The 12,845-nt window shown below is 36.8% G+C and overlaps 1 protein-coding gene across 4 annotated transcripts in view; it reads right to left on the bottom strand.

The window, feature by feature from the left end:
* The window catches only part of RBM25 (RNA binding motif protein 25), a 59,124-nt gene extending 46,651 nt beyond the window's left edge, over window positions 1-12,473 (bottom strand). The window contains exons 1-4 of one of the 4 annotated variants that reach the window (XM_081289335.1): window positions 12,221-12,473; window positions 10,694-10,829; window positions 2,079-2,195; window positions 1,845-1,965 (exon numbers count right to left, since the gene is read on the bottom strand). In XM_081289335.1, the coding sequence (XP_081145461.1) occupies window positions 1,845-1,965; window positions 2,079-2,120 (163 nt within the window). In that variant the 5' untranslated portion in view covers window positions 2,121-2,195; window positions 10,694-10,829; window positions 12,221-12,473. The remainder of the gene's footprint in view (window positions 1-1,844; window positions 1,966-2,078; window positions 2,196-10,693; window positions 10,830-12,220) is intronic. The other 3 variants (XM_081289336.1, XM_081289338.1, XM_081289337.1) reach the window with 3 other exon arrangements.
* Between the last annotated feature and the right edge of the window lie 372 nt (window positions 12,474-12,845).

Below are 12,845 nucleotides of genomic sequence, written 5' to 3'. Positions count from 1 at the left end.
ATAAATAAGGCATTGCTGCTGTTTATAAAAATCATGCATGCTAAAGCAAACATAAGCAAAGTACATTTCAAAATTTTCATTGAAAAAGCACTGCTGCTCTTCATAATGATCATGCATGCTAAGCAAAAATAAAGTACACAAAATGTGAAGAGCATATTAACATTTGAGTTTTTTAAAAAGGAAACAGGAAGAGTAAACACAAGCAAATAGTAGGAAATGCACAGCATATCTCTGGAGAAATAATACCCTAGAAAACTGACAAGATTGATTTGGGGGAAGGAACTTTTTCTGTAGGCATGTCTTACTTTCTAAAGAAAAACAACAGCTAGTTACCAGACTTATTTTCTCATTTAAAATTCATGATCACCGGGCCTGGGGTTATAGCACAGTGGCAGAGCACTTGACTAGCATGTGAGGCATTGGGTTCGATCCTCAGCAACACCACATAAAATAAATAAACTAGAAGTATTTTATCCATCTAAAACAAAAAATTTTTTTAAAACTCAGAATCATCATATATTATATCAAAGTCCAATTAACTGCACTGAGTTATTAACAATACTCATAAGCCAAAAACAAAAATTATGCATCAAGGGTACTGTGTTTCTCAATTACTACAGTAGTTTTTATAATATTTCATTACTTACCTGGCCCACCCCTTCCAGTGCTAGGGAACAAACACAGGGCCTCGAGCATGCAAGGCAAGCATTCTACCACTGAGTCATGTCCCCAGTCCACTACCTACCTTTGTTTTTTTCATGACTTACCTTTTAAAATACTGATATTGCACACAGAATGCTGGTAGTGCCTGAGCTACAACTAAATTCTGATTTATCAGTCAAGTAAAGGATGCTTTGCTAAACAAAAATGATTATGTAGACTAGTACAAATGAAGTACAGAATTACCATTCTGAATAAATGTCCACATTAGTTTAACATCAACCAAGCTGGCAATAATATTGAAGATCTAAAGTAAACATGGTAGAAGAAAAGGAACTCTCATTCCCTTAAATCAAATAATGTTATCTACTTCAGAATAACTGTTCTCAAATATGGGTTCCATCTACTTAATTTGATACCTAGAAATAGCTGGAAACTTGTTAAAAATAAAGATTCCAGAGCCCCAATTTCTGAGGAACTGATTCAGGGATTTGTGGTAAGGCCTGAATATTGCTTTAACTCCACAGAACTCTTGAAGGAAGCTGTTCATATATTGATTTAGAAAGCTATGGTACACTATCAAGTGAAAAAAAGCAAGGTGCAAACTAGTGGATATAGCATGCTACTATGTATCTGTGCTTAAAAACAAACCAAACTTAGAACTAAGATAAATATGTACTGGTATTTGCTTCTAATCTGCATGTTTAAGTACCTGCAAAATTAAGATTAATAAGACTGCTTTTTTCCCTGTTTCAGAAAGGGAATAGCATTTGGTACTAGGGATGGAACCCAAAGGGGCTTAATCACTGAGCCCCATCTCTAGTCTATTTATTTTTATTTTGAAACAGGGTCTTGCTGAGTTTCTTAGAGGGTCACTAAGTTGAGGCTGGCTTTGAACTTGCGATCTTCCTGCCTCAGTCTCCCATGTCACTGGGACTACAGGCATGTGCCACCACACCTGGCCCTATGTATTTTAAATATAGAATTTTTAAAAGGAATTTCCAAGGTGAGTCTGACAGTCACATATCAAATCCACTGCCTTAGGAAAATGAAAAACCCATTTTCAGAATGATGCTAAAAGATATCTTCACTGCTGAAGTAGTCACATACATATCATTTTCCTAAAGTTAATATCATAATGACAAAAGCATAGGTTTAAAAAACCTAAAGTTTAACAAACTTACCTGGAGGCACAGGTGGAGGAAAGCCAGGAAACTGTGGGGGTGGGATACCCGGTGGGAGTGCTGGGATTCCCATGGGAGGGCGATTCAAATGAGGGGGGAAAGACATTCTTACTGCAGCAGTCTAAAGAAAGAAATCATAACAAATCATTTTACTTGAAAACTTTATAATTGAATCTGCCTAGTTTTGTTGGCCTTCATTTTTAGAGTATCTGCAAAATTCTAAAGTTTTCTTACCCAAAGGAGTTGGCAAAGACCCTCTTTTCTCTGTCTGTCCATTGAGAATTTTTAAAACTTAGATCTTTTCTAAAATAAGTTCCCAAAATGTACACGATCTAAGTTCAGGATAGACTCCTACAATCATGTGGGAATACATATAAAGGAAGAAAAAAATTTTGAGGTTCAGTTAATATCCAAAAATTAAATACCAAACATCAATGAATCTTTTAAAACCAAACTCAGAAACCAGGAGGGTATCTAATAGTGTTTTATAAAGTGCTTTGATACTTTTTTTATTTAATATCTATCAGCACCCTGAAAACTAAATTTACAAAGTTACACAGCATTTCATTCAATGTTGGCCAGTTTCTCAAGGACAAATATGTCAGTGAATTACAAACCTGGTGGGGCGCGGACACACACCAACTCTTGATACCAGATCATACAGTAATCACTCAAATGTGAAAAGGAACTATTGACAATGAGAAAAGCCATCCTTTTTCTTAAACTTAAAAGCAACCAATTAACCATTCTTTTTTTAACCACTCTTGAATCAGATAGTATCATTTGATTTTTTAAAAATATAAAAGCACATTAAATTGTTTAGTCTGCCATATTAAAGGAAACTTTTTTTCCCTTCCCATATGGGACTGAGGATTGAACCCCGGGGCGCTTTACCAGAGCTACAACCCCAGTCCTTTTTGAGACAGGGTTTCAGGAACTTGCATTCCTCACGCCTCAGCCTCGCAAACTGCTGGTATCATAGGTGCCCAGCTATCCTTTATTTTAAATGAATGGAAGTACTTAAGTTTTTCCTTCCTTTTTATTTTCATCAACATATTTTAGCACCCAGTTCTATTGGAGAAAAAATTTAAAATGTTGCTAGGATGTCCTATGAGAGTTCCATACATCAATTTTTAAAATCAGCCAAGGGGCTGGGGGACATAGATCAGTGATAAGAGTGTTTCCTGGGCTGGGGATGTGGCTCAAGCAGTAGCGCGCTCGCCTGGCATGCAAGCAGCCCGGGTTCGATCCTCAGCACCACATACCAACAAAGATATTATGTCCGCCGATAACTAAAAAAAAATAAATATTAAAATTCTCTCTATCTCCCTCTCTCACTCTCTCTTTAAAAAAAAAAAAAAAAAAAAAAGAGTGTTTCCTATCTTGCTCAAGGTTTTAGGTTAGATTCCCAGCATGGGAATAAGAGAGCTCAAATAAGTAAGTCTATGCCACATCAGTGACTCCACTAAAGTCAGTGATTTGATAAACAGGAGATATTTCTACTAGACACTAGGGAAAATTTCCTCACTCTATAAATAACGAAGTCCGCAGGGCTGGGGATATTAACTCAGTTAGTAGAGGGCTTGCCTCACATGCATAAGGCCCCGGGTTCAATCCCCGGCACCGCAAAAAAAAAAAAAAAAGAAAAAGAAATGTCCAGAGCTATTTAAACTTTTAAAATGTCTTGTGTTTTGTAATTGTTTTACTCACCCTTCAGGAGAAAGAAGAATAAAAAGTGTAACTCTTGGGGGCTGGGGTTGTGGCTCACAGTAGACTACTTGCCTAGCATGCCTGGCACTGTGTTAGGTTCTCAGTACCGCACATAAAAAAATTAATTAAATAAAAGTCTATCAACAACTAAAAAAAAATTAAGGAAAAAAGTATAACTCTTCCACTTTCTCTTTCCCTAATCCCTCACTTTTTCTTTCCCTAATCCCACAGTTAGGCATATCTCATGGTTTTCTACATATCTTTATATGTACAAAGTAATACATAATTTGTAATTTTCTCCAGTATAACTATATTATTACCTGCATTTTCCCCTATTTTCATTGACATCTCTTCATATCCACTTATAAATTTCTATTTCAGTTTTTATAATGTAGTAAATTATTATTAATACAGATATACAATAATTAAACAACCAACATTAATGGTTGATGCTACTTTTTTATCTCTTTCAAATAATGCTTTAGATTTTGACATATAATCCTATACATCTCTGTAAATAATTCCATAATCCAGATTATTACTGTATATATCCAAATTTTACCTCTAAATCAGTCCCCAAAAATAGTATGTAAATTTTATGCCCTTTTCTCATATCCTCACCATTGTTGGAATAAAGAGGTTTTTAAATTCTAATTATCTGATAGGTTAAAAAAAAACTTTTATTTCATTAACGAGGTTCAGTATCTTTTTATCTGTTTATTTACTTGATGCACACAATCAATAGTCTATACAATTTAAACTTCAACTTCAAAAAACAATATACTTAAAATATTTAGAAAGTTTTATAAGTAAAGGAATTCCTAGGATGATTCATATACTTATCAAATAAGGTACTAGAAATGCTTTAAAATTTAGGTAGGTATCAGGATGTATCACAAAAGAAAAAACACAAGATTTTTAGACTATAAATGTATTGAGTTTCTTATAATTTTTTTTAGTAACACTTTCTGCCCCAAATCAAAAACAAATATTCTATACAGAAGGGTGAACAGGGGGTGTATCTTCTTTTAAAACAGAGAAAGGCTACTGTCCTACTTACAGAAGCTCTTGTATTATTATAATACTCTATCTCAGCACTTTCTTAGGAGGGCAGTTGGTATAGTACCTGTTGAATAAATAAATTGATTAATGAATGTATCAGTAAACAAAGTCTGAGGGCCTCAATAGACATTTATTAAGCAGTTACCATGAGCCAGGTACTATGCTAGCAATGGCCCACTGCTAGCCTCACAATGATCAAAGTTGGACTTTGATTCAGTTTTTAGAACCACTTTTCACTCCCCCCAGTATTAGATATTTTATTAATAAAACTATATTATTAGAATTTATGCCATATTTATAATCTTTACTATTAGTGTATGCTAGTATACCCCTTGCATTCATTTCTAGGTTTTTGTTTTTGTTGGAGGGGTATTGGGGATTGAACCCAAGGGGGCTCTTTACCACTGAGCTGAAGCCCCAGCCCTTTATTTTAGTTTAAAACAGATGGAAAATAACACAGCTAATGGTTAATTATTGTGAATATTCAATTTTTCCTTAAAAAATCAGAAAACATTTCCTGTGATCTTTAAAAAATATTAATATTTAAACATTAAAATGCATAAAATTACATAATTCAACATAAAATTTTGTTTTGCCATGTGCAAATAAACTTTTATAATTATAGCAAACCTATCAGCTCTTACAGATAACAAATAAAATATAAATTATAATTACTCATGCTACAGATATATTGAACACTGAAAGGCATTTTGTAGGAAACCAAAGCTGGGAAGACAGCAAGGGAGTGATTTATTTCAAATCTGCTTATATACGTCACAAAGAAAATAAAGAGCTAAATAAAGATTTGAAAAAGGCTGAAACAGGAAGTCCTTTTCATATCTGGGGGAAACATCTTCCAAGCAAAGGAAACAGCAAACACATGCCTGAAGTAGGCAGAGTGTGTTCAACTTTGGGGTGTGTTCAAGGGAGACAGCAAGGTCAACATTATCTCTGGGGTAGCTGAAGCAAGCTGAAAATACTATTACTTGGGGAGGGAGTTCAGAGTGCAGGACTTTGTAGTACATTGTAAAGGTTTTGATTGTTACTTTCAATAAGATGGAAAACATCTGAAAGATTTTTTAACTTGACTGACATTTTAACAGTATCAATGGCCACTGTATTAAGTAAGACTGGAAGAGAACAGAATGGAAGCATGAGACTATTGTAATAATCCACACAAGATGATGGCAGTTTGAAACAGGTGGTAGTGGTGAAAGTGGTTTATCAAACTGTTGGATTCTAAACATACTGAAGATCACTAATAGGATTTGCTGAAAAATTGCATGTGGAGTTCAAGAAAGAGAGATGCAGATTTAATTTTTAGTACTAAAATCATTTAAATAGCATTTTTTTTAAATACTGTAGTTAATTTACAGAAGATCCAAAGCATTTTTACCTATTAAGTAAGAAACTTCATGACCCAAACCAAGCATCACAATGGAAGAAATATTTTCTATATTTATCTAGCATACTGTTGGTCACACAGGCATATGTATAAATCAAAACTCATAGAAATTAAAATGGATTCATTTTATTGTAATTTTACTTCAACAGATTTACTCCAAAAAAAAATAATGCAAGTAAGATTTATCTATATTATATTAACATGCATGCATTCTGCTTTTTTCACTTTTTTCTCTTTCAAAGCATTCTTTAGTTTTCTACACTTCTGAGAATACTACAGGTATACAAAATATGGTAGAGATGCTTATCCCTTTGTTTCACACGAATCTAGACATAAAATTATTTCACCAAGGATAGGCTTATATATTAGCCCTATCAGGGCACTCACTATGTGTCAAATTTTTGAAATGGTAAGAATGAACCAATAATATCCCCCCTCTGCGAACACTAACATAGAATTCATTCATTCATCCAATAAATAGTTTCAATTTTGTGCCTAGTTCTCCCCCAGGTATTATTTGTATCTGTTCCTGAAAGGGTAAAATTTAAGTTACTTTATAAAGTTCAGAGGTTCTACAGTGACTAAAAGTGACTATTAGTGTAACATGTACTGTTTCCTGCCCTGCTCATAGCCTGCAAGATACACTGGACACTGACATAACTGCCTGCCTTAACCTAAGCAAAACATTCCCTTAAAATGCATTACTCCATTAACTAAATTTTCACAGAACTGGAGTCTACAGGCATTATTACTAGAAAAAGTATTCAAAGCCCAAAGAAGAATGAGGACTATTCGACAGAAAAATTTCTTTTTCACGGGGTAGGCCCTGTAATTCCAGGATTAGCAGCAGAGCACTTGGTTCTGTGAGGCACTGGGTTTAATTCTCAGAACCACATATACGGGCTGGGGCTCATGCTGTAGCGCGCTCGCCTGGCATGCGTGCGGCCCGGGTTCGATCCTCAGCACCACATACAAACAAAGATGTTGTGTCCGCCAAAGAACTAAAAAATAAATATTGAAAATTCTCTCTCTCCCTCTCTCTCTCTCTCTCTCTCTCCCCCCTCTCTCACTCTCTCTTTTAAAAAATAAATAAATAAATAAATATTAAAATTCTCTCTCTTAAAAAAAAAACCACATATAGATAAAAGTCCATCAACAACTTAAAAAAAAAGAATTTAAAGAACAAAATTTCTTTTACAGAAAAGTTTTTCATAAGTCTGAAAATACTCAAGAGGGTAGGGAAATATAGCTCAGTGGTAGAACACCATAGGTTCAGTCTCCAGTACTGCAGGAAAGACTTTTGACTGTCTAAAAAAAGGAATTGATTTTTTCCCTGAGATTTCCACTTTATTATTTATCGTTTTTCAATTATTAAAAAGCAACACTATGTATACAGAAACACTAGTGGTCCCTACAAACTGGGGTAAGACAGAAGGTAGAGGGAGGGTAGACCCTGTAATTCCAGTGACTTAGAAGGCTGAGGCCAGAGAACCACAAGCTTCAGGTGAGCTTCAGCAATTTAGTGAGTCCCTAAGCAACTTAGTAAGAACATGTCTCAAAATTTAAGAATGGGGTGCTGGGAGTGTAACTCAGTGTGGTAAATGCCCCTAGGTTCAATCCATAGTATCCACCCACCATCTCTGTCCCCACCTCAAAAGGGGAACAAAACAAAATAAAATAAAACCTGGGGTACAGTGACTTACAAATAGGCAAATAGGCAGAGAGATCTTTTAGGCCGTTTAACTCTGTATGATTACTTTAAAAAAAAACTCATTTACACGTCAAAAACACCTTCATAAAGCTGCTATTTTTAAAAAACATTATTTTTGGATGGGTAACAGGGATTGAACCCAGGGGCACTCAACCACTGAGCCACATCCCTAGCCCTATTCAGTATTTTATTTGGAGACATGGTCTTACTGAGTTGCTTAGCAACTCACTTTTGCTGAGGTTGGCTTTGAACTCACCATCCTCCTGCCTGAGCCTCCTGAGCAGTGTGCACCACTACATCCAGCATAAAGCTGCTTTTTAAAAAAAAATATCAGGACAAGAGGCAAAATCTAAGACCTGAAAATTACATAATACTGTTAATGTCCTAATTTTGATCATTATACTATTAAATAACAGAACCTGTGTCCTAGTTTGTCTTTCTGGTACAGAGGGGAAAAAAAAGTGCTAGGGCACTTTACCACTGAGCTACATCCCCAACCTTTTTTTTTTCTTTCTTTCTTTCCAGACAGGGTGTAACTAAGTTCTTCAGGGTGGCCTTGAATTTGAATTCTTCCTGCCTTTGTTTCCTTAGTAGCTAGTATTATAGGTGTGCAACACTGCACCTTGCCTATTTCCTAGTTTTAAAGGAAATACACTTTAGTATTTTTATATTAAGAGGCATCACATCTCCCAAATTTTTCAGAAAGAAACTATGAAGACAGAAAAAGAATGAGGGACCAGGTTGTGGCTGAGTGGTAGAGCACTTGCCTAGCATGCATGAGGCACTGGGTTAGATCCCCGGCACCACATTAAATAAATACATACATACATATATACATACATACAAACAAATAAAGGTGCTGTGTCCATCTACAACTAAAATATATTTTTTTAAAAAAAAAGAATGAAGTCAATTGGTAAAATATTAACATTTCAGGTATGTAGGTGAGAGTTGAGAATTCTTCATATTATTCTTGAAACATTTTTGTAAATTTTAAATTATATGAAAACTTAAATTAAAAAAGGAATATCAGTAATTCTGAGTAGTGTTGTTCTTATTTTCTGCAAGTTTAAAAACTTTTAAACGGCTGGGCGCAGTGGTGCACACCTATAATCCCAGCAGCTCCGGGGGCTGAGACAGGAAGATCAAAGGAGTTCAAAGCCAGACACAGCAATGGGAAGGCACCAAGCAACACAGTGAGAGCCTGTCTCTAAATAAAATACAAAAATAGGGGTGGGGATGTGGCTCAGTGGCCAAGTGTTCCTGAGTTCAATCCCTGTTACAAAAAAAAAAAAAAAAAAAAAAACTTTTAAAAGTTTTTAAAAGTAGAGAAAAGTATTTAAAAGTATAGAAAAGTGGGGCTGGGGATGTGGCTCAAGCGGTAGCGCGCTCGCCTGGCCTGCGTGCGGCCCGGGTTCGATCCTCAGCACCACATAACAAAGATGTTGTGTCTACCAAAAACTAATAGTTTTTCTCTCTCCCTTCCTCTCTCTTTAAAAAAAATAAAAGTACAGAAGCTAAGCCTAGGGCCTGGTTTTATGGCTCAGTGGTAAAGCACTTGCCTGGCAAGTGTGAGGCACTGGGTTCCATCCTCAGCACCACATAAAAATAAGTAAATAAAATAAAAGTATTGTGTGTCTACAATTCAAATATGTTTAAAAAAAAAGAAAGAGATGGACTGGGGTTGTATCTGAGTGGCAGAGCACTTGCCTTACACATGTGAGGCACTGGGTTTGATCCTCTGCTCTACATAAAAATAAAAACAAAAACAAAATAAAGATGTATAACTAGGGGCTGGGATTGTGGCTCAGCGGTAAAGCGCTTGCCTACCTAAAGGCATTGTGTTGTGTCCATCTACACCTAAAAAAAAAATTTTGGAAAAAAAAAGATGTATAACTAAAAAAATATTTAAAAAATTAAAAAGAAAAGAAAAAAGGGGGAAGAAAAGGGATAAAAGCTGTTGAAGAAGCTCAAGAAGCTTTTAAAATCCCCTTGTATGAATGGCTATGGTAGTATAAGAACAGGCAATCAAGAGATTAAAAAATACATAGAATGTTTTCTTAATACAAGATTACTTTTAGTGACATTAATGATTTAATGATGTTAATGACAACTTTTGCTTTCAAAGCTATAATACCATTTTTCTCCAAATCATAAAAATGAGAAAAGTACTTATCTGTGGCCAAAATGGTACCATAAATGGAGAAACCCCAAATTCCTATCAGGTCTGAAGTCATTACCCAATATTAACATGAAATAATTTTATTTTAAAAATATATATTGAGGGGTCAGGGTTGTGGCTCAGTGGTAGAGTGTTTTGCCTAGCATGTGTGAGGCACTGGGTTCGATTCTCAGCATCGCATATAAATAAAGATCCATAAACAATTAAAAAGATATATTAAATATATATATATATATAATTGGGCTGGGGTTGTGGCTCAGTGGTAGAGTGCTTGCCTAGCATGCGTGAGGCACTGGGTTCCATTCTCAGCACCATATACAAATAAATAAAATAAAGGTCCGTCAACAACTAAAAGATACTTAAAATACATACACAGAGAGTGTCAATACAGTGCAATAAAAGACAAATCACAAAATTTAAAAATTAGTCAAAATATTATTAATATATGGTGCCTATATACAAGAGTGAAACAGCAAACTTTTATTTCCTTGACTTATAGGTACTCTACCAGAAGAAAAAACAAAACAGGAAAGGCATAGAAAATACCTTGTGACCATGAAAGAGAAAATCTGATAATGGTTATCTCAAAATTATTTAATAAGCATTTTTATTTACTTTTATTGGCAAGTCTTCATTATCTTACTTAATTCCCAAATTATCAAATGTAAATTCATTAATTTGGGGGCAGGTACTGGGCTTGAATGCAGGGGGGCTCTACCACTGTGCTACATACACTCTTATTTTTTGTAACAGTGTCTGGCTTAACTGCCAAGGCTTGCCTGGAACTTGCTCTTCTCCTGCCTCAGTCTCCTGAATGGCTGGGATTACAGGTGTGAGCCATGCCGGCTTGTTGCTGCTTTACTTGTCCAACTGAACACAGCAAGAGGGTGGAGACTCCCAAGGCTCCCCACTGTCCTGAAATTACCAATATAAAGACTCTACTGTCTGTTTCTAGCAATAACATACCAATAAGAAGAAATCAAAGAGTTACTTATGGCTTTGCTTATGAAAGTCTAATAAGAGTACACTGGAAGAAACGTGGTTACTATTATAACACTCGTTTTACAGATGAAGAAAACCAAGGCTTTAAAAAAATGAATTATTAGAATAGTATAACATCCACTTGAATCAGGAGAACTGATGATCAACTAAACGACTTCCTTGGACTCTAAATGTTTTGGTAATAATCTTTAAAAATTAAAAGTTTCTCTTCAATCTTTTACAATTTATCTACAGGATAACACAGTACCAACTGCATACAGAAATCCTCTACACTACTTTATAAATTCTTCTGTAAATCTAAAATAACGTCAAAATAAAGATTTTTTTTAAAGTGGTAAAAACAACAAAAAACTTCTACAAAAATGAAACAAATCTTTACACATTGTCAACTACCTAATGCACAGTACTTCCCAATAAAGCGGTCTAGTGCAAGAGAAGTCCAATATCTTCCCTCCTTTTGGTCTGCTTCACTCTGCCCAGTATCAAAACAGCATTTCCATGACCATCTAAATCTATATTACATAACATCAAAATAACCTTCACATTCCTATATCTATTCTAAAAAACATAGTTTAAAAGCAATACTTAAGACTAAGGAACGGTGAAAATGAAGTAACATTTTAATGCCGAGGCTGGTAATCACTTAAAATGAATGGAAACAGATTACTGCATCCTTCAATGCGGAAAGGCGGCAGGGAGGCAAAACTCATTACAACCTTAAGCAAGCCAAGAATATGCTTAAAAAAAAAAAAAAAAAGCACAGGTGAGCATTAGCTAAATTCGAGTGGGACGGGCTCTAGATGGCCAAAGTGAAAGAGAAAGAAATCCGTTGGTGGCCAGCACCTCTCTAAAAAAGATGGGTGCAGATTGGCTTCAAGGCCCGGGGCCAATGTGTCCTAGGCCCGAAAAAACCTACAGGGGTGCTGTGCAAGCTCCATAAATAAAGGAACCTCAGGGAAATGCCCTCCAGGGGCATACCGATCATTTTGTGACTAACGCGCAGCCGAGATGGGACCAAAGCGATTCACTCCGTAGCAGAACGCGGTAGGGAAAGGGAAATTGGGCGACAATGCAAAGAGGAACGCTCAGGCGGTAAGGCCGGCCTCCACGGGCTCCTGGGCCCACTGGTTTTCGAGGCCTCAGAGAAGCGGAGAAACCTAAGCCTCGTGCCCGTCCCCTCCCCCACCCCAGCCCTCACCCCTACCCCACCCCAGCCCTTTCGCAGCCACCCTGGCTTTTCCTCTTCCTCCAGCTGAGGTACCCGGTCCTCCGGTTTCCACAGGCGTTCAGAAGCGTAAACTCACCCGCCGCTGAGAAAACGGTACTGTCTTCGCGGCCTTCTGGGCTCCACGTTACGAGTGGGCTCCACCGGTTCGAGGTTTCTGCGCGCCGCTCGCCCGGGAGACTAATTCCGAAGCGCCTACTCGCACAGGCCGCAAACACAGCCGCGATGCGCGGGGAGCTTCTGGAGGTCTTCCTCTTGCCCGACATGCACAGCGACCGGGGGCGTGGAGTAGAGAACCATAGAGAAGAGCATGTATAGAGAGTCTCCTCTGTTGGCTTGGACTCACCACGCAGAGCCGAACAACCATAGAAAGGGACCGCCTGGTGGGGACTAGAAAGGCTGGAGCCGAAAATTAGGACCCACCCTGCCATTTTTGATTGGAGCTGACTGACTCTTATGACTACGCGACGCCATCTTGAGGTCAAGGTTTCTGCTGGGCGCTGCACGAGGCTTGTTGGAGGATTTTTTACTTTTCGTGGTTTGTTTTCTGGGAATTAGAACCTTGCTTTCTCATTCACTAAGGTTCGATGCATTCATAACTGGTCCCGACCAAGAACCTCAGTAAAAACCCCAAGTGCTAATTTTTCCCTAAAATATACCTACTCTTCCTATTAAGAAATACTTGGCAAAGGCCTTTTTTCTAA

The sequence above is a fragment of the Spermophilus citellus genome, assembly GCF_964194105.1.
Source record: "Spermophilus citellus genome assembly, chromosome: 4".
Taxonomy (NCBI): Eukaryota; Metazoa; Chordata; class Mammalia; order Rodentia; family Sciuridae; genus Spermophilus; species Spermophilus citellus.
Note: the sequence above shows the minus strand (reverse complement) of the source record. Positions and strands in the feature narration are given on the sequence as shown.